This window comes from Dissoconium aciculare (genome assembly GCF_010015565.1).
Source record: "Dissoconium aciculare CBS 342.82 unplaced genomic scaffold K489scaffold_2, whole genome shotgun sequence".
NCBI lineage: Eukaryota > Fungi > Ascomycota > Dothideomycetes > Mycosphaerellales > Dissoconiaceae > Dissoconium > Dissoconium aciculare.
In genome coordinates this window covers 2,338,951-2,359,284 of record NW_022984952.1, presented here as the reverse complement: position 1 = coordinate 2,359,284, position 20,334 = coordinate 2,338,951, and the positions used below count along the sequence as shown (strand labels likewise).

Here is a 20,334-nt window from a genome sequence, read left to right as displayed (position 1 = left end):
GCAAGAGTCTTGTCCAGAGGAGAGTTTCGGCTTGGCGAAAGCATAGCACTCGACATCATCAGTCGGCGGATGGCTATACCGTGCCCCCGATTAATCACCATCACAGTATCATCCATACATGCATTCCTACGGTCAGACATCCTCAATCGCAAACCAGTCCCCTCGAATCCGCGCCGTGTAGATTCTTGGCGTGCCTAGAGGAAATTCGTACCGTCATACGTAAGACCCCATGAATCGCGCTAAACCCCGGCGGTCAGGCTTGCGTCGGGGACCTCGCTCCGGGGGGTTCGGCAAGCCTGGAGATGTGAGACAACGGGAATCCTGAGACATGCATAGCATTTCTTTTCTCTCCGTCATCCGCGAGCGCGCATATGCGCGAAACGATGCGAGGGCCTTTGTCGAGGTGATAACGGGTCATGATGATGTGGTAAAGATCGTCGTGTCCTCGTATAGATCCAATATTCCATCCGAGGAATAGCCTCTTCAATACACCTCGTCGATTGTGAAGATACCAGGTTCTATGATGAAATCCTCAAGGTTTGGCTCCATTCGAAGTCACCTTTCCCCCTCCGACAACGCTGAGGTCGTTTAATAAGTGTTCTCATCGTGAGATATGCTTTGCGCCCACGACGATCACCGTTGATGATGTTATCATTCCAGGGCACTGCGACATTCCGAGTTCCCTACGCGAGGCCAATGTGATTCGCGCGGCAGATTTTTGCCGGATTCTGTTGCGATTCATGTGCGACCGTTGGGATGATGCAATGGACGCATCCAGGGCATCTGCGAAGTCAGTATGCCGAGTGATCCGCATCGCACAATGCGCTGTTGGAGCGTATTAATCGTCGGGGAGAATCGTGATGCGATGGCTGTGAGGCAACGACGACCGCGAGGGAAGATCTCCTTACAGTGGGATTGTCGACGGAGTCCCGTTCGGCCGCAAACGGGAAAGCTTCATGACGAAGACAGACGGCACACGAGGAGAGAGAAGGGTGGTGGTGGGCGGTGTTGGACATGCATGGGCGAAAAGAAACCCGCCGAGATCAGCTTTCCTCTCTTGCTTTCCTTCTTTCCTTCTTCTTTCCTGCCGGACTCTCCGCGCGCGCCGCCGCCGCCGCCATCCGCCATCCGCCCCAAAACCTTGATGCCCGGTCCCTCAGCGTCGCCCGCTGCTGCTGAAAGGAAAGGGCCCAGACGCCGTTGACATCTGCGGCGGCGTGCGCATTTGTCTGGCTATCCTCGTACAATACCTGGTACCTGACCATTTCTCCGTTCGCACGCACGCACGCGACCCTCGGGGTTTTGGGCTGTGTGCCTCGTTATTATGACACGACAGCAGGCATATCATTTCACTGTTCGAAAACGTTTCATTGCTGCCCGAAAGTATCACACAGCTAGCATACACCCCACGCTTTCATTAATCCACTCGTATCCGTTCCCCGAGGAGATTTTTTGCGACTGCGAATGGCGTTGGGATGTGCTAGAACCAGTAATTGGTGATTGTGGACGCAGAGGCGCAGAGTAAATGATGTGAACAAGGCCGGGTATGAGTCACGGATGCACGGGTCGCAGCGAGTTATGCAAGGCCTCCGCCGATGTTTACCCTGTCTTTCCATGTCGTTGATGTGCATCTTCAACCAGGAAAGACGAGGAAAGCATATGCATGATGCAAGACGGTACAATGCAGAAAGCAAGCGACGGTCTGTGTGTGACTGACATGGGACAAAGGAGCCGGGAAAAAAAGAAGATCGAGCGTCGCGCACGTGCTCATGAGATGTCGCTTCAGCACTGGCACTCTCGTTCGTCGGGCAAAATGCGAGATTGCCAGGTCCATCCCATTACGTTTCCCCGTCTTAAACCATTCGCATCTGGCATGACAGATCGAGAAGCATCTCCCGCAGTCGAATCTCCTTTGGATCATGCCCAGGAGGCCACGCTGCGCTTGGCTCTCTTCCGATTGTCTGGAAGAGCTGGTCGATGCATGTACAGGGTGTACCCGTGTGCGGGAAGCCGTCCGGCGGTCAGGTACAGTAGTCAGTAGTCCAACGGGCTGCCCTAGACAGCGCAAGGCGACGACGACGACGAGCCGGACGGGCGAAACAGGCTACCGGCCAGACAGCCCCGAGGGCGCGGACGGGCGGTTGAGGAGGTGCTAGACACAGTAGCCGTGGCATCACAGGGCCTTTTTGCAAGGAAGAATCGGTAGGCGGCAAGCTACTACTGGACGACGTCTATATTGCTGGATGGATGGACGGGCGGGACACATCACTGATTTGTGGGGTTTTTTTTTCACGAAGCGTGCGAGGCTCGTTCGTCAAGCCACAGAGATTTTCCGAGGAGAGGCGGCCGTTGGTTGGGCTGCGTTGTCGTCCTGACCGCTGGGATAGAGCACGACGGACTGTGATAATGATGGTGTCCTCCCTGTCTACCTAGGTATCCTTCGAAAGCCACTGGATGGGGTGGCAGTCTGTCGGATCTGCATACGGTGTGTGTTTCTCGTCCGAGGGTGCTGTAGGCGTCGGTGGAGGCGTCGTCGGTCATGGTGGTGGCTTCGACTGCAGCACCGTTCATCAGGCGACTTTCTCTCTCTCTCTCCCCCTGCGGCGCTGCCTGGTTGTCGGTCATCAATCAGCGCTATGCACTGCCATCAAATTCACGGATGAGTTGCTGTAGCAAGTGCAATACAACAACGAGGCGTACAGTATGCCAGGAGGAGGAGGAGGAGTCAAAGCAGTGCGAGATGATCATTCAGGATCGGGAGCTACGGTCGGATGATCCTTCTTGACGGTGCAATCTGGTTTGAAGAGTGATATGAAGCCCTGATGCAGTAGGTGATAACCTTGGAATGGTGGAAACAGGCAGCCCTGGAGGAGGAGGTGTGTGTAATAAACGTTGCCCTCACACCACCAGCTGGCACATCATTGTTATACTACTGGGTAAATAGGTAGGTAGGTGTACATGAACTACGAAGGTTTTCCTGCTACTGTAAATGGGCCGCACCACATCATGCATACACTACTCCATGGCTCTCTCTCTCGCTCTGTCGCATACACGCACCTCCACTCCCGTTATTCCACACGTTTCGCATAGAAGAGAGAGTACTGTACAGGCAGACAGATATACATACATACATACATACCTTGACCACCACCGCCGCCGCCGCCGCCGTTATCATCACCTTTGCCAGGCAGACATCGTCTTCTCTTCATCGTCTTCGTCTTCGTCATCAACATTCGAGTCCGACGGGCGTTACCTCCTCTCTCTCTCTCTGCCTCTCTCAATCAAACCTTCTGCAGTACTGTAATCGATCGATCCCTGGGTTCTTCCATCATCGACAGACAACACACCGTTACCGCATCATCCACCATTTTCCATCATACACCATCCTTGCTGACACTCGGATCCATCGCACCTTCTCCTCCATTCGGGCGCTGAGTGCATACCGACGACGTTAACGCCGGTCTTACGTCCTGACTGACCTTCCTTCTTCATTCATCACCATCCGGACTTAACCCACCAGCCCGAGAGTGAGCGATCCGCATCACTCAACCACACGATTGGCACTCTTATCTCCCAGAGCATTGACATTCAGGGAGAGAGCATTGCCTCTTTCGTCTCCAGGACCCTCTGCTGCTTACGACGTGATATAAGGTCGCCCGTCTGACGCACGCGCAACGGCAAAACTCGTCGATCCGAACCTCATTGGAACCACGCACCTCGAAGGATTTCTCACGATCCTTGTTCACCTCATCATCGCGAATTGTGGCAATCGAGGGTCGCCGCAACCACCAACATCGTTTGCCGTCTCTTATCTGGTCGATGATATACTCGAATCCTCCCACAGTCGCACAGCTTTCCCGCTGGCATCCAATCGCACATCGCCCAAACTCACAACCGGCATCGTTGTTTATAAGACCACGCCGTTTCCCAACTTCGACGCCCTCATCACAACCCATCCCAATCGCATCCATCGAAATAATCGCAGCCAATCTGGATTGCTCCCGTCGCCAAGCAGCATCGCGCGGTGCCCAGCAGAGCTCGCGCCCGCAGTTCCCTTCAGGGTGAACCCGTGAGTGCCCAGACCATCTGACCCGAGACATTCTCGCGTGGTCGCCTCGAAGGATCACCAAACCTTGGAGAAGAGGATTCGTCGCCATCACCTTGCTCTCTCTCTCCCTCTCAGTCGCGTGCGCTCGCCGTCCTACCCCAGCCGAACTAAGGCAGCGATCACATCGCGTGCATCTACTTATTAAACACCCGATCACCTCACTATCCACTTCCCACTGTCCTCGACACCGACTTGGACCCACTTCTTTTCCCAGATCCACAACAATCACATCAGCGCCATCATGTGCGTCGCTTGCTTGAACGTTTCCACTCAACCATGCAACCATCGCTGGTATGAGCTGGTCCAACCTTGTCAACCCGGCTTCCACCTCGCCAACTGTCAACAGAGACTCCGTTTGCAAGGGTGGGAATCTCGTGTTGATGGCTGTCCCTTTTGCGAGGGCACACACAGTTCAGTACGAGAGTCGACACATCGACAACTCGGTAACGGCGGCCTCTTCACACCGCGATTCGCACCTTCACAGACCGACATCTCCTTCCTGGCACAGACGCATCGCCGAGACAGCAACAACACAGTCAACACTCTTTCCCGCTACAGCAGCAGTTCGAGTGAGCCCGAGAACGAACGCGGCGCGCGGCATCGTGAGCGAAACGATCGTCTGCGTGTCTACCTCACTTCCGATCCTCACGAACTTCTCCCCAGCGCGCGCAAGAACTACCCTACCTACGTCCAGCCATCTCGCGAAGACAGCAGTGCCACTCTGGACAGCATGTCCAGCACGAGCTCGGCCAAAAAGAGACCCAACAGCATCAGTTCTGCACGTGGTCTCATCTCCCGCGGCTGGAGATCGAGCGCCAAAATCGGTCGGGGTGCGTTGCAAATCTCGTCTCCCCTCGTTTACCAAGGATGAAAGACACGCATTCACACACACACACACACACACACCTGCTAACATATTTTGGCCGGACCGCCTGCATAGCTGCCGTACCGTTCATCTCATGACGTACCTGAACAGAACGCAGAGCTCGTCCCGAGACAGCCACTCACGCGACAACGGGCCAGGTCCGGCAAAGATCGACAACGCCATGGCTCGTGAAAAAGGAAATCCCTCCTCAAATCAGAGAAGCTCCTCCACACACACACAAACCATGTGCGGCTCCTCCGCGAATCCTCCTCGCCCAGGACACGCACTCCACCAAACGAGTGCAGGATCGCGAGCTTAGGCGAGTCCTGGTCTGCGGCACAGTTTAGGGCCCCAAGACTCGGCCGGCACGAGAGATTGGCAAATCATCTCCAACTTTTCCCCCGCAAGTTGCTCACGACCAGCAGCAGCAGCGGCGGCGACATCCTCCCAGATTGCTCCCACTGCACCGGACAAGGGAGGGAATCCTTCTCTCCCGCAACGGGCTCCACATGCAGAAAGTGCCAAGCCCGGTGCGCCGCCAAGGAAAGCGCCACCCGCGCCCGCCAATGAGGCACCGCCATGTCCTCGCCATCCTACCTACCTATCGTGTCCCGTCACGAAAGCGAACGCCGGAAATCCCCGAATTGTTGAAACAAGACGATCGCGTTATGGAAAGAAATGAGGCGTTTGAGTCATTTTTCCCCTCATGCCTGTCGGTAGTGACTTGGTACAAAGGAGGAAGCGTTAGGGAAATTCGGGCTGGCCGGCTTTCTTGCAGCGTCGCATGAAGCCCCCCTTCGAGCCCCGACGATGCGATGCGATGCGATGATGATGATGGAGGAGGCTCACGTGCATGACCTGGGTGCGCGACTTGGCATTCATCCGCAGGCCGCCCCCCCCCCCCCCATCCATGGGAATCGAGCTCTCCCTCTCTCCCTCTCTGACCAAATATCTGGGTCCACTCTCCCTAATCAAAACGGGCCCAAACAAAGAAAAGTCCCCGCGAGTCATATTTCCCGTACCACGAAAGATAAAACCCGTTCAGTGTGCACTTGTGACATCTCGCGTGACTTGTCTCTCTCTCAATCGCACTCGCTCGCTCGCTCGCTCGCTCCCGCGCCCGACCAGCCAACCGGCTGGCCCAGTCGAGAACCAGGCAGGTCCTCTCCGCGTGAAGAAAGGAAGGTGGAGGTGCAGGTGCAGGTGCAGGACAGTGTTAGCCCGTCCATCCGTCGTGTGAGCGTCTCTTCGGGGGTGCGGGCGACGACTCTCGCACACACCGCCACGTGCCGTGCGTGGCCCGCGAAGGATTTCTCGCCGGCGTCTTCTGGGGTTCTTGGCGACACCGCGCCCAGAGGTCTTGGCGCCGCCCGCCCGCCCCGGAAACGCGACCGTCCATGCCATCCTAATGAGATATTTCTTTCTTTTTTCGTCTCCCCTCGCTGATGGTGATCGATTGATTGGATGAATGAAGGATGGAGGGAGGGGACGGGGTTGGGAAAACCTCAGGCGATTTCCGGCGACGTCGATACTCGATCACATACTCCACTTGTCATACCCCATCGCCGTCGTCGTCGTCGTCGTCGTCGTCGTCGCGTCCCGTCCGACCCTCCCTCGTCTTCGGGCACCGATCCTGCGAAAAAAAACCCCCCAGCAGACGAACGGGAAGGAGAAGGAGAGGAAAGAACTGGGAATGGTACTGTCGTCCATCATCCGCCGATCGGGTTTCGTTCCCGAAATCTTCCCAAAAATGATCGATCTCCTGTGTTTTCACATAGGACCTCACCTCATCCGTAGCCTCTCTCATCGCTGTGCTCGTACTGGGCGATCCCCCTCCCGCGTCTCTCTCTGCCCCCCTCGTAGACGCGAGTTTCGATGGGAAAAAGCCACGCGAGCTTCCTGCATGCTGTTGTACATGGAACAGATCTCGGGGGGCGTCATTTCATTTCATGGCGTGGGCATGTGGCATGTGGCATGGGCGTGGCGGACTGCCAAGGGCGATGGTCCATGTCGATCATTTGCCCGAAATGGATTGACGACTTTCCTGTCTGGCGATATCACATGGTTGACGTCGGAGCGAGAGGGCCCTGCTGGTGGGGCACTACTACTGTTGTACTACTACTCCTACTACTACTGTTGGTGCTGCTGCTGCTGCTGCTGCTACGACAGGACCCAATTGACCGACCGTATGTCTATGCCGCACTACACTGCCCATGTACGCTGTAGTATGCCCGGGCGAGGTGATCAGTCCATGCACGCGACGGAGGTGGAAGTCTTAATATCCATTAATCTCCATGCCCTGATAGGTAGATAACACGATGGACACCGTCGTCGCCGTTGTGATCATGCCCGGGCGGTGGCCTCCCCCAGCCATCTAAACATCATGGCCACGCGATGGCGACGACGACGACGACGCTAGACATGCCCACGCGACGGATTGGCCTCCCGCCGGCCTCCTCCTCAGAGGATTCTCTCCAGTGCGCGGGACAGGACATATGTGCTTTTTGGTTCCCCCATCCCCGGGTTCGCTTGTGCCGTGGCTATATACATACATACATACGTGCATGCATGCATTGATACCGAATCCGAAAACCCATACGAAGCGAGACGAAGGAATTGCATAGCCTCGTTTCATGCGTGCAACTCCATCTTGTTTCCCCCATGGGTGGGAGGATTGATTGGGTATGTACGGCGGGCGTTTCATTGGGGAGGAATGGCCAGTCTGGAGGGGACGGGTCCCTCTCCCACAGAAAAGGCTCTTCTGTTTCCGGGGTGGCGTTTGCACCCCTTGGGAACAGATCCCGGACTCCATGTGCTCGTGCAAACAATGCGCGTGTGATCCAGTTGTTTTCCTTCCGTCTTGGGATGCTTTCCTCTCATGGTCGAATGACGGCCGATGGATGTGATGGGAATCAAGTCGGCGGATCGAACGACATCCATCGAGGTCAAGGCGGATATATCCGGCAGGTGCGGTCGTCGCGGAAGTCGTGCCATTGATCTGCAGGTTCCCCTGGTTGGTTGGAGGAGAATGTAATTTTCGGCAAGTTGTTGCGTCTCCCATGGATGATGCCAATCCTGCGATGCCGAGGAGAGTATTCACGCACGTCGGCCAGTGAAGGCGATCATGCGGCTGATCTTCACACTTGGGATTAAGCATTTCAGAAAACCATCCGATGTGGGGTGTCATATTCGGCGGGGAAATATGGTCCGACAAGGGATCCAGCGCCGACGTGAAGGCGTCCAGGAGTCTCCGGGACGATCGGGGAGCTACGCTCTGCTTCGAAGTGCAGCCTCTGTGATTTCGGACGAGCGGTTCAACAACATCTCCCGCCCTTTGCATTCTTCATCTGCTGCTGTTGCCAGATGGCCGCCTGCTGCTCATCGAAATCGTCGTCGGTCGTGTAAGCCGTCATGCCTCCAGGCGTCGGCATCCCCGCCCCCAGCGCGCCCAGCCAACTCCTCCTCTTATCGCCGTGACCGATCCGGAAGCTACCATTGTGGCCGTTGCCGAGCGCATGTTCGATCGAGCCGTTGGCAGCCCCGCGGCCGCCGCCGCTGCCGCCGGTGGGAAGGTCGAAGTATCCCGTGCCTACACCGCCGCTGCCAGCGGTCGCCGCGCCGGAAGCCAACCCGGACGTGGGCAGACCGGGGGTCATCATGTCATAGGCACGTTCGTCGGTCCGGCCGCGGCGTTGTAGGCTTTGGGCGTAGATTAGTCGTGCCAGGTGCTGGTCGACCAGCTTGCGGACCACGACGCGGAAAATCTCGTCCACGCCCTCCCCGGTCTTTGCAGAGACCTCGTGACAGCAATCCCAAACTTGGTCGGCGGTGTGGTTATCGCGGAGGTGGGCCGCAACAGTGGACGACTGTGTCCGGGGCCGAGTCGAAGAGGTTGTTGAGTGGGTCGCATATGGAGCGTGATGGTCCCCTTTTGTCCCTGTGGACATCGCAGCATCGTTCGGATAGAGCTGCTCCGCGACGTAATTGATACATCGCTCGAACGGGACCTCCCTCGCTGGCGGATCTGCCGCGACGACGTCCGCCTTTGTGCCCACCACGTGGAGGATCATATCGTGAGGCTCGTTGCCCTGACCACCTCCGCAGTTATCACGCAACTCCTGTAACCACATGCCCATCTCCTCGAAGCTCTTCTTACTGGTGATATCATAGCAGAGGATGGCGGCGTGCGCACCGCGGTAGTACAGGCGTGAGATGGATCGGAAGCGCTCTTGGCCGGCAGTGTCCCACATCTGGAGACGGATGGTGGTGCCGCTCTCGGGATCGTGGACTTTGGAAGTCAAGAAGGATGCTCCCACGGTGGACTGCACCTGTAGTGGATGTGGTCAATGGAAGTCGAGATGATGTTTCAATCTTGATATGAAGCCAGCAAGGGAAGAGGGAAGCATGTCTTGTGTCACGAGGACTCGGTGTGGAGTGTACCTTGCGTGGGTCAATCCAGGCGTTCTGGACATAGCGATGGACCAACGATGTCTTGCCGACCGATTGTGAACCGAGGACGACGATCTTGGCCTCCAAGCTGGGTGAGGGAGACATGGTGGGTGTACGTTGCTGATGAGAGCGATGAGGTGACAGTCGGGATGAATGCTGGCCGAGACGCGAGCAGATGGCAGAGGTGATGGGCCCAGGCGACTGTCGGCGAGATCTTCGACTTGGCCGATGGACGACGGCTTCATCGGAGGGTGACGGTCCTTGTGAGCGACCTGTGAAGATGGCCCAGCGATAGGATGATGGAGACGACGGCCTGCTCCATGGGTGGTGATGGTTGTTCGCTGCTGGCGTCCAGGAAAGCGTGCCAATGGATGGATGATAAGAGTGCACGAGCGAGTCGAGTAGCGTCGAGAGTGTGGTGGTGCAGATGCACAGATACTACCACACCCGGTGGAGAGGAGGCAGTTATGCACGGTGGACACGGATCCAGCGAAGGACAGTGTCAGGTAGGAGGGAGAGAGGGAGGGGATGGAATTATGTGGTTATGAATCTCAGATGGAGGTTCGGGAATCGGCGTAGATGTGGAATCTGTGCATGTCATCGATTCCTCTTCCGTGTGGTGCAGTCAGGCCCAGCAATGCAATTGGTAATGTGTGCAGACGAGAGCGTATCCAGGTATATAATGATGATGACTGGATCCTGCCTGTATGCGACAATTATTATGATCCATGCCCAGTGGATAATGATGATGGTGACAGTGACACTGACAGTGACAGTGACAGAGACGGAGCCATCTTCCGAGGGTGTGAAGAGGCGGGTGATTTGGCCAGCGGCGGCGCGTGACCCCCAATCATCATCGCTCCTTCATCATCATCATCATCATCATGAAGGCTCTATCACATCACGCGCGGCTCGGAAACCAACTTACCTGGGCGACTTCCTCCTGTGATGTACTACTGTATACAGACTGTATACGGGCCAGGTATATACTTGGTTTTTCCCCCATCCGAGTGGCCCAGTCATCATCATCATCATTACCTACCCACCGAGGGAATTAGAGTCCTGTGTGATGATCACGATGAGGAGCCAGCAAACACGGGGATGCCAGAACGACGTCATACTTTGTTGATGGTTCGATGTAAACATCAACAGAGAGAGACGTGTGGCTGCGGTCATGATTATCAATGTGTACAATACATATATACATACATACATACATACATACACACATACACACACACATCCATACATACATCCATACATCCATACATACATACATACATACATACATACATACCTAGGTACACACTCGTATCATGTGCGTGCCGGCCTCCCGGTCTGTGTTCGCTTCATGACAGAGCTGTTCCTCGATATAGGTTTATACTATACGTACAGTATATACCACCATCCATGGACACGTCCAATCTCGAAAGTCAAGCCATATATGAAGAACATAAGTATGTCGTGCATTGCCGACCAAGACAGCCAATGGTCGTCATTGTCGTTGTCGTCGTCGTCTAGACTCTACACTCTCCAGCACGTAGCGCGGTACCTGCGAAAAGATCCACACTGTACACAGGGATGTCGCCACCTTGATCGCTTTCCCAGGTTTCTCCACGAAACCCGGGGTGAACACCTCCCTGGTCTCACGCAGGGCCGGGACCGAAGACCCTTCACGTGCTGACATACCTACCTAGGTATTGTATCACGTATGACATTACCTCCTACCTAGTACACAGGAAGGAAGGAAGGAAGGAAGGCGACGGAGTACGGTCCATCGGGTATGGGACTGTGCTCAATCCAATGTATTGTGGTCCCAGACGCCATCGTCCTAGCCGCAACTCTATGTGTGAACACCTCCTATACGAGCACACGACGGACGAATGCGATCCACTGTACTGCGGCAGTCGAGACCATGCGTTTTTTTGCCGGCATGGATGATCTCACCATGGTCTACTTTGTCTCCAGTGACCGTATCGAAAGGTAATGGGGATCGCCATTTTCGCGTGGGAAGAATTCGACAAGAAACCAATGGGATGTATGGTGGATTGTCCCGGCCCATGGCGTGAGAACCTTGGGGTGTAAAGTGTTTCCTTCATCCAGGGACACATCAACCCTAAAGCTTCGGCTGGACTTGTCATCAGGACCTTGGAAGGCAGCTGTGGGAGGTGCGTGCCCTGGTCGTCTGGTGGTGGTGGTGGTGGTGGTGGTGGTGGTGTCTATCTAGTGTGCAGGCGCGTGTTATCCGGTGTGGTCTGGTCTGTGGAGAAGTCCTTGGTTCGAGACGAGGGGAAGGGCTCAACCAATGTGCAAAACTTTCCACGGTGCAGGGCTGGAGGGGAGTGCGCGTCCAGTGCAAACCTTGGTGCCAACCTGGAAACCTTTGGGAGCATGCCGCCGTTGCACGCCAATCCCATACTCAATACTGTAGCACATTATAATAAAATGGCTGCCTGGCTTGGGTCGGGGGAAAGGGCCCGTCGGCGTCACGGCTGTGTCAAAAGCAATCAGCCCTGGAGAGACTATTCTCAACTTCCGTGCTTTCCGCCCGGGCTGGCGGGCTGCTGGCCACGACGCACTTTTTTTGGCTTGTGATATTCAATCTATCCATCTATCCCTCACCACCACCACCACCTCCTCCTCCTCCTCTTCCCGCACGACAGCGGCGAAACTACTCGTAAGCCGACCGAAACGCTCTCCTGCTGTCGATGTGAAGGCATCTATTCAACCCGCTCCATCGCCATCGTCCAAAATGCGTTCTTCGTCGCATCCGTCGCGAGTCGAATATGGATGCTCAACAGTCTGAACCGCCTTCTTCTTCCGGGAAACCAGTCGTCAGGACCACGCGCCGACGCGCCCAACACAACAACTCCAAAAACGGCTGTCTGACCTGCAAGTATGTCGTGGTCCTCCGACCTTCCGCGCTCGTGTCTTCCACTCCGTCGGATTGTTGATCGCACATCGCTGACCGAGCTATCTCTCACCCCATCAGACGTCGCCACGTCCGATGTGACGAAACGAAACCCACATGTCTTCGCTGCCAGCGGAGCAACCGAGAATGCCTCGAGGATCGCCGACAGACTGACCGACCGGGCTTCCGCGCCATCAAAATCGTGTCCTTCCCCGAACCCGTTGTCCCTCAGCCGAATCGCCTCCTGCCGCAGGGTCAAAATTTCCTCGAATACTTCTGTCTCAACACCCTGCCCATGCTGCGGCGCTGCCAACCGAGTCCCGTGTGGCAAGCCGTAGGCCATCTTCTGCGAGATCCCTCGTCCTCGTTGCGCCATGTCGCCGCCGCAGTGGGCTACCAACACCTGTGCATGGACAAGCAACAGTCCACATCGCCCAAGCTCGAGATCGCGTTGACGACACATGCGGTGGGTACCTTGAGGACCTCGATCGCCGAAGCCAGGCGTGGAGATGTGGTCGAGCCGATCTTCGCCTCCTGCTTCCTGACCATGCTCGAAACATTACAAGGATCACACACCAAAACTTTGATCCATCTCGAAGCCGGAATACGACTCGGGAGGGAACAAATGTCCAAAGAGTCCACTCCGGAGATCCGAGACTGCCTGCGTTTCCTGGAAGATCATGCTCGCGCCATAGTTCTCCTGGAATCGCCGTCCGAAGCCGGACAGCGCGCGACTGCCGTGTTGGCCATCCAATCCGCCCTAGATCAGGTGCTCGACCCGCGATTCGGCATGCAAATCGGCGACGATGGCATGTCCATCATCCGCGCCGTCCACGAACAGGAGATTCGCATGGTCTCTTTATTCCTGGCGTACCACAAAGCCGACACGGTCCGTCAAGCTCCTCCCCCCGAGGTCGGCGCCCATCTCCACCGCATCGTGCTGTCGCTCCGACAACACAGCGCCGGGCTCGAGGCGTTGGTCGATGCACAGTTGGATCGTGCCGGTGACGTATCCCGCGACGCCACCCAGACGGCGCTATACAGCATCGCCAAGGCCAAATGCATCCTGCAGAGCATCATACTGAACCTGACGATGAACTATCGCCAGACGGATTGGGACCAGCATCTCCCTCGATTTCAGGCCATATTGGACATGATCGAGAACGCCCTCGATTTGTTGAACGATTCCCCGCCGACTTCTCCGTCGTCCCACTCATCACAGTCCTCCTCATCGCCCACCACATCATCATCATCATCATCATCATCATCATCACCATCAGCAGCCTCTTCCACCCCGGGCTCCTTCCACGCCTTCTCACTCGGCATGGGCGTCCACGATCCCCTGATGATGGTCGCCGTCAAATGCCGCGACCCCGCCACCCGGCGCCGGGCCGTCGACCTGTTCTCCAAATGTCCCCGCCGCGAGGGGCCCTGGAGCACGCGCCGCGCACAGCAGATGTGCAGCACGGTCATCGCCTACGAGGAGCGCCGGGCGCTGGAGACGACGGGCCGAGTGCCCCAGACATGCGAAGACGTCCCCGAGCAATGCCGCGCCTTCGTCAACCACATCTTCATCAAGGACCCCACCGGCGCCGGATTGGAGACGAGCTTCGGGGTGAAGCTGTATGTCAGGAACGACCAGAGCCCCACGGGCTGTATCGAGGAGGATCTGGAACTGTTGGAGATATGACGGTCGGACGTTTTGCGGACGAGGTTCCCAACGGCCATTTCTAGTAATTTCTGATATTAATACATATATATATTTACCCTTCACGAAGAAAGAGGAAAATATGAAAATTATCCTATGGCGGACTCTTTCCATCGACGCTGCCCAGTGATACGACAACCATCAGCAACGCACCCGACCACTCCCTGGCACGCACCTTGCGGACGATTATTAATCACCGTGCATCGACCCTTCCAAGGCCGTGTGCCATGCGGGGATACTTCGGCGGCACTTCCCCGATGACAATGAAAATGGACCTGTGCTCTCTCCCCTCTCGCTCTCGATGATTGGACGCTTAGCACTCACTCGTTTTTCATGCCATCTACGTGGAGCCGCAGGGGATCACACCACAACACCTGCTGTAAGGATTGATCTCCAGACCACTGTCCCCCAGACATCGAGGCATCGGTGGTTTCATCGATTGGATAATAAGACCAAGACTGTGGGATGCGCGTGTGCTGTACTGCGCTGGACCGTCCCTACACTCCACCTCGCCCGGCGCACTCTCCATAAGGCTGTGGGCGGCATCAGACGGCGTACGGAATTTCGTTCAACGGGCGGACGGACGGGCGGGACGGCCCACGCTGGAACATTCTCTCTCAGCAATTCGTTCGTCCGCCCGCGTGGAGAAGAAGAAGAGGAAGGGAAGAACGGGGCCCAAGCTCCTGCGCGGCTGGTAACGGTCCGAAAGGCACGGAAGCCTGGGAAGGTCGGGGCGGGTGTTGAGAGAGATCCAACGTAAAGCTCCCAATCGGTCAGTAGCCCTGTATCATCATCATTCGTCGTCTCCATCTCGTGTGCGAACTGTGCACTGTTTCTTTCTCTTTCACCTCACCTCTCACCATAAACACAGGCACACCCGTCTCCTGGTCCCTTTTGGCTCTGCGTATTGGCGCTCTCCCTCCTCTAGACCAAGACGACGACGACGTCGACAGCAATTCCTCACCACCACCACCACTGCCGCCGCCGCCGCCGCCCATTCCGATTCACCTAGCGAGGGCCACCGCAGTCCGCGAGCTCTCCCGCCTTTCCTTCTCCCCAATCCACAAACACACGCACACAGACGCACACACGCATCGCCCAGCATGGTCGCCGCACGAGTCCTCCGCCCGGCGGCGCAACTGCTCCGATCGTCACCCGTCTCCGCCATCCCTCGATCTTCCTTCCCGCGAGTATCAGTCCCTGCTCTCTCAAGATGTCGGACGTACGCCTCAGGGTCCAAAGAGATGACGGTCCGCGATGCACTCAACCAAGCCATGGCGGAGGAGATGGAGGCGAACCCGAAGGTCTTCGTTCTCGGTGAGGAGGTGGCACAATACAATGGCGCGTAAGTCGAACCATGCTCTGTCGGAGTTCTGCGCCGTGGAGAGCTCGGGTCGTGGAACATGGAGCTGACACTCCAGTATGACAGTTACAAGGTCACAAAAGGTCTACTTGACCGCTTCGGCGAGAAGCGGGTCATCGACAGTCCCATCACAGAATCCGGTTTCGCCGGTCTGACCATCGGCGCCGCCCTGGCCGGTCTCCACCCGGTCTGCGAGTTCATGACCTTCAACTTCGCCATGCAGGCCATCGACCAGATCATCAACTCCGCCGCCAAGACCCACTACATGTCCGGCGGCATCCAACCTTGCAACATCACCTTCCGCGGCCCCAACGGTTTCGCCTCCGGTGTCGCCGCCCAACATTCGCAGGACTATTCGGCGTGGTACGGCTCGATCCCGGGCCTCAAGGTGGTCGCGCCTTACTCTGCAGAGGACGCCAAGGGTCTGCTCAAGGCCGCGATCCGGGACCCCAACCCGGTCGTCGTCCTGGAGAACGAGCTCCTCTACGGTCTCTCATTCCCCATGAGCGAGGAGGCCCAGCGCGATGATTTCGTCATCCCGGTAAGTACCGTTTGCCGATGCTATCCCCGTCCTGCGCGGCTCTCTGACATGCACCTCACAGTTCGGGAAGGCCAAGATCGAGCGCGCCGGCAAGGACCTCACCATGGTGACCCTCTCGCGCTGCGTCGGCCAATGCCTCGCCGCGGCCGAGCAGCTGAAGAAGCAGTACGGCATCGAAGCCGAGGTCATCAACCTCCGCAGCGTCAAGCCCCTCGACGTCGAAGCCATCGTCACCTCCGTCAAGAAGACCGGCCACATGATGGCCGTCGAGTCCGGCTTCCCCAGCTTCGGCGTCGGCGCCGAACTCATCGCCCTCACCGCCGAGTACGCCTTCGACTACCTGGACGCCCCGCCCGTCCGCGTCACCGGCGCCGAGGTCCCCACCCCCTACGCCCAGAAGCTCGAGGAGATGAGCTTCCCCACCGAGCAGCTCATCGTGGATTACGCCGCCAAGCTGCTGCGCGCCTGAAAGTTCTCCGTGGTTTTCCGGCGACGCATCTCCCGGGAGGAGCAGGCGGTCATGTATGTCTCACAGAAGGCGGGACGCAATGGGACGCAATGGGGGAGGGGGGGGAGAAGGGAAGTGAAACCCGCATCGCCTCCAGGGCTCCGCCGCCGCCGCCGCCGCCGCCGCCGCGATTCGAGCCTTTCCTCCTCTCTTTCCCGCGCGGCCGGGGGGAATGATCATGTCTTGGTTCCCGCATGTACACTTTTTGGTCGTGTTTTTTCCCGTTTTTACTCAGCAACTTTCCACCAAATCCTGCATACAACGGGCTTCGTTCCCGTCATGGCGCAATCCATTGGTTTTCTCTCTCTCTCTCTCTCTCTCTCTCTCTCTCTCTCTCTCTCTCTCTCACGTCCCGCGTTCGCCCGTCCGTCCACCTTGGTCCTATTCCTATTCCTCCACCATCGGAGAGAGTGTAAAGAAGGAAGATGCGGGGCGCGGAGCTTATAGCGTACGCATCATCTGACCTCTCCGGCGCGGAAAATCCGCAGGCGAAATCCCAAGAAAAGGGAAGAGAAGGAATGGCCAAATCCAAAAATTCGTTCCTACTGCCTGCCTGTCTGCCTGCCTTTCTATCCAAACCTCCAAACCCATGAAAACCTCCCCCTCCCTCACTCACTCCCTGACCATCTGCCTCCCCGGACATCTGCCTCCCTGACCATCTGCCCTTTCCCGCAGCAGATCGAAGCGAAAAAGAAATTCCGCCGCAATGCAAAGCAAAGCAAAGTTTGATTTTATTTTCTTCCTCCCCTCAATCCTCTCCCTGCAAAGAGGCATTTGGGGTTCCTCCGAAGCGCTTCGTTCCGGTTCCGCGGACTCTGGGAGGTTGGATTGTTCGCGCGGGCTGGGCTGGTTTCTTTCTTTTCTCATAGATCGTTGCATGTCGGAGCCTGTCGAAGGAAGGGGAAGGAGGTGGAGGAGGAGGAGGAGGAGTCGACGTCACATTGGGACCCAGTTCAGGTTTCACGTTTCACGGGTCGAAGAGACATACACACAGAGAGAGGAAGATAGGGACGACTTTTCGGGTGAGGTGGATTCCCGTTTCCTCGTACATTTTCCCTTTTACGGTATATAGGCAAGTACGACAGCAGCAGCGCCGCCTACGTATGCTTTTCTCTTTGCGCTCCGACGGAAACTTCCCCCCATTCCCATTTCCCAGATCCACCATCCCTCCTTTCCCCCAAAGGAGGAAAAACAGAAAAGGAAATGAACACCTCCCGCTTAAGCGTTGGCCTGGCCGGCCTTGAGCAGCGCGACGCCGGCGTTGACGTTGGCGAAGTAGGACAGGTGGGCGAGGCCGACGTCGAGCTGGCCGTTGCACACGCCGTCGCCCTGCGCGCAGAACACGTGGATCGGCCCGCTGTACTGCCCGATCTTGGCGCCGACGAACGGGTCGCCGAAGGTCACGACGTTCTGATGCGCGTGGAGATGAGGGGTTAGTTTTGAACGCGGAGATGGAGGGAGAGGAGGGAATCTCGACTTACGGCGACCTTGGCGACGTCGGAGGCGGCGGCGCGGGCGAGGGCCTGTTATTGAACGGATGGTTAGTATTTGCGGATATGCACAGGCGCGGCGGAGGCGAGAGGTTGAACGGATACGTACGTTGCGGGTGACGAGGGCACCCTGGGAGTATCCGGACATGTGGATGCGCGCGTTGGGGCAGTCGGAGACGGCCTTGGCCAGGGCCTGGCGGACGTTGATGCCGCCGGGGAGGCCGAGGCAGTAGTCGTTGGCGAAGGAGTTGTCGTACTGCACGCCGCGGACCTCCCACAGCTTGGCGTCGAGGCCGGCCTTGATCTGCGGGCCGAGGGTGATGCCCAGGTCGCCGGGCTCGAGCGTGCCCTTGGAGTAGATCAGGATGTTGGCCTTGCAGGTGGCGCGCTTCGACTTGGGGTTGACGACGGTGACGGTGGTGATGCCCGGCGGGTTCTTGTCGAGCGGGGCGTCGCCGCCGTGCGAGGCGCAGTACTGCTGGAGACCCGGGCGGGCCTTGTACAGGGCGTCCTTGGCCGCCGGGAAGTAGCGGACGATGCAGCAGTTGCCGTCCTGGGTGTCGCCGACCGGGTAGCTGGAGAAGTCGTAGACGCTGGAGCCGGTCGAGCCGGAGACCGTGGCCACCGCGCAGGACTGGTTGCGGCAGGAGCCGAAGTCCTGTCGGACCCAGATGGAGCCCGGCTCGGGGATGGCGGCGGCCAGGACGACGGGGCTCAAGGCCAGGACGGCGACGCCGAGGGCAGACTTCACGCTGAAGACCATGTTGACGACGGTGACGGGGAGAACGGGTGGGATCGTTCCAGAGATGTCAGACAGGTAGGCAGAAAAGAGAGGGAGGAAGGGAGAGGGAAGAAGCTGCTTCAAGAAGCGTGGGAGATCAATCTACATATAGCGCATATGTTCACACAACGTTTCGTGGAGAGTTTTCCCTCGATTTTAGGCGGGCGCTACGGGGCCATACATGCCCCAGATTTCAAGTTGTAAATGCAGCCCCGAAGAGGAGCGACGGCAGCGTGTCGAGCGATCAACACAGACCCGCTAAAAAAGCCCACGGAGTGCCCAGACGACGATCGACCGAGGCGTTGAGAAGAAGGCGAGTAGTTCGGTGTGCGGAGAAAGCTTGTGGGTTCATGCCTGTGCCTGCATGGTTCCTGAATGTGGAGTGTGACAGGATGCATCGGGCTTGGTCCCGCCTGATCGAAGACATTGGGTTACAGGCCCTACAGGTATGTGTAATATTCTGCATGCGCGTGGCTCGAGTTCATGTGGGCAGCAGTATTTTATAGTATACTACTGTACAACACTCGATCCGAACCCTTTCGCAGATCGTGTCGGTTTGCCTTTGCGAGTCAATCATCGGCTGAGGTAGCAGTATTATACTCTACTACCTAGGTGAACCACGTCTGTTTGCCAGCAGAAGTTCCTCGGGAATTCCTTGTACGGAATCGTCAAGGGCTCTGCTCAACTCGTTCATGTGTCAGTGACGATACTGTGCCAATCTCCATAGCCCGTGCAAACAGAGCAAGGGTTTCGGTCCCCACAGCACGTGCGCCACCGACGAGTTTACGATGAACGAAGAGATCATCCACCGGATCAAAGGACGACGCTGAGACTAGCAAAAGGTGCGAGGATGTTGTGGTTGGGTGATGGAACGAGGTCGGGATCATCCACCCCCGCTCGATCTTTCATTTTAGCCCTACGGACTATGCCATATATGGTAGGAACGATCTTCAACTTCCGCCGGCTCGGCTCCTATCCATCATGGACAATATGCTCGTGAGAGACGGTGTTTCGAGGTAAATCAAATTCTCTCCTTCAGCAAGACTAGGAAATGCAACGACATCGTGAAAATGTACATCGATGCGTACTCAGAGTCATTTCGCGCTGGCACACATGACGTCTCGTTTACGACACAAGTACTATGTCCACCGCTCACTCGTCCTCGTACCGCATGGACAACGCTAGCCATGAAGGTCGCGCCGACCCATTGCGGTTGAAGAACGGTGTTCTGACGACAGCAGGAGGTCTTCCTATGTAGGAATAGTTCACCAGGTCCTTGTCTTCATCCTCTTCGCCGAGCGTGTTCTCGATTGCATGCCCGAATTGGCTTCCCTTCTTTATCAGTTTGATATTTGAGGTGCAAAGACTCTGCAACAGGAGAGACAGGTGAAGACCACTCCTGTTGCGCTGACCAGCACAAGGCAACGAGAATCGATAGCGGGCACCGGCGCTTGTCAAGTTGGGATTGATATGTAATTGGAGTAACGCCGAACCAGGCGTAAAGTGGTGACAGAGTGCGTGGACAATGTACATACTCCAGAGGAAGCGGGGATGCAGCGAACCACAGTTTTCTCGACCGTCTCGGACTGTACCTGCAGATCAAGCTCCAT

General features: G+C 56.9%; 8 protein-coding genes across 8 annotated transcripts; 5 read left to right on the top strand and 3 right to left on the bottom strand.

The window, feature by feature from the left end:
* Positions 1-4,349: 4,349 nt before the first annotated feature.
* Positions 4,350-4,979, top strand: K489DRAFT_407410 (uncharacterized protein; the record flags this gene model as incomplete). The annotated part of the gene is made up of 1 exon (XM_033607363.1): positions 4,350-4,979. The coding sequence occupies one exon, from the start codon at positions 4,350-4,352 to the stop codon at positions 4,977-4,979; it is 630 nt and encodes a 209-aa protein (XP_033463739.1).
* A 1,348-nt stretch (positions 4,980-6,327) lies between these two features.
* On the top strand, positions 6,328-7,472 carry K489DRAFT_123083 (uncharacterized protein). Its single transcript, XM_033598983.1, has one exon. The coding sequence runs from the start codon at positions 6,442-6,444 to the stop codon at positions 7,285-7,287; it is 846 nt and encodes a 281-aa protein (XP_033463738.1). The 5' UTR covers positions 6,328-6,441; the 3' UTR covers positions 7,288-7,472.
* Positions 7,473-8,287: 815 nt separating this feature from the next.
* K489DRAFT_313490 (ras-domain-containing protein) lies at positions 8,288-9,527 on the bottom strand (the record flags this gene model as incomplete). The annotated part of the gene is made up of 3 exons (XM_033600940.1): positions 8,288-8,528; positions 8,610-9,301; positions 9,414-9,527. 3 exons carry the CDS (start codon positions 9,525-9,527, stop codon positions 8,288-8,290), a joined length of 1,047 nt encoding a protein of 348 aa, XP_033463737.1.
* Positions 9,528-12,180: 2,653 nt separating this feature from the next.
* K489DRAFT_377135 (uncharacterized protein) lies at positions 12,181-14,154 on the top strand. The gene is made up of 2 exons (XM_033604092.1): positions 12,181-12,318; positions 12,415-14,154. The coding sequence occupies exons 1-2, from the start codon at positions 12,209-12,211 to the stop codon at positions 14,021-14,023; spliced, it is 1,719 nt and encodes a 572-aa protein (XP_033463736.1). The 5' UTR covers positions 12,181-12,208; the 3' UTR covers positions 14,024-14,154.
* On the top strand, positions 14,152-15,022 carry K489DRAFT_122967 (uncharacterized protein). Its single transcript, XM_033598982.1, has 2 exons — positions 14,152-14,813; positions 14,913-15,022. The coding sequence occupies exon 1, from the start codon at positions 14,343-14,345 to the stop codon at positions 14,799-14,801; it is 459 nt and encodes a 152-aa protein (XP_033463735.1). The 5' UTR covers positions 14,152-14,342; the 3' UTR covers positions 14,802-14,813; positions 14,913-15,022.
* A 166-nt stretch (positions 15,023-15,188) lies between these two features.
* Positions 15,189-16,704, top strand: K489DRAFT_377134 (uncharacterized protein). Its single transcript, XM_033604091.1, has 3 exons — positions 15,189-15,386; positions 15,471-15,945; positions 16,007-16,704. Exons 1-3 carry the CDS (start codon positions 15,286-15,288, stop codon positions 16,412-16,414), a joined length of 984 nt encoding a protein of 327 aa, XP_033463734.1. The 5' UTR covers positions 15,189-15,285; the 3' UTR covers positions 16,415-16,704.
* Positions 16,680-17,376, bottom strand: K489DRAFT_122873 (uncharacterized protein). Its single transcript, XM_033598981.1, has one exon. The coding sequence runs from the start codon at positions 17,094-17,096 to the stop codon at positions 16,731-16,733; it is 366 nt and encodes a 121-aa protein (XP_033463733.1). The 5' UTR covers positions 17,097-17,376; the 3' UTR covers positions 16,680-16,730.
* K489DRAFT_377133 (carbohydrate esterase family 5 protein) lies at positions 17,245-18,886 on the bottom strand. The gene is made up of 3 exons (XM_033604090.1): positions 18,053-18,886; positions 17,935-17,976; positions 17,245-17,863 (listed from the first exon to the last, which is right to left on the bottom strand). Exons 1-3 carry the CDS (start codon positions 18,704-18,706, stop codon positions 17,672-17,674), a joined length of 888 nt encoding a protein of 295 aa, XP_033463732.1. The 5' UTR covers positions 18,707-18,886; the 3' UTR covers positions 17,245-17,671.
* Between the last annotated feature and the right edge of the window lie 1,448 nt (positions 18,887-20,334).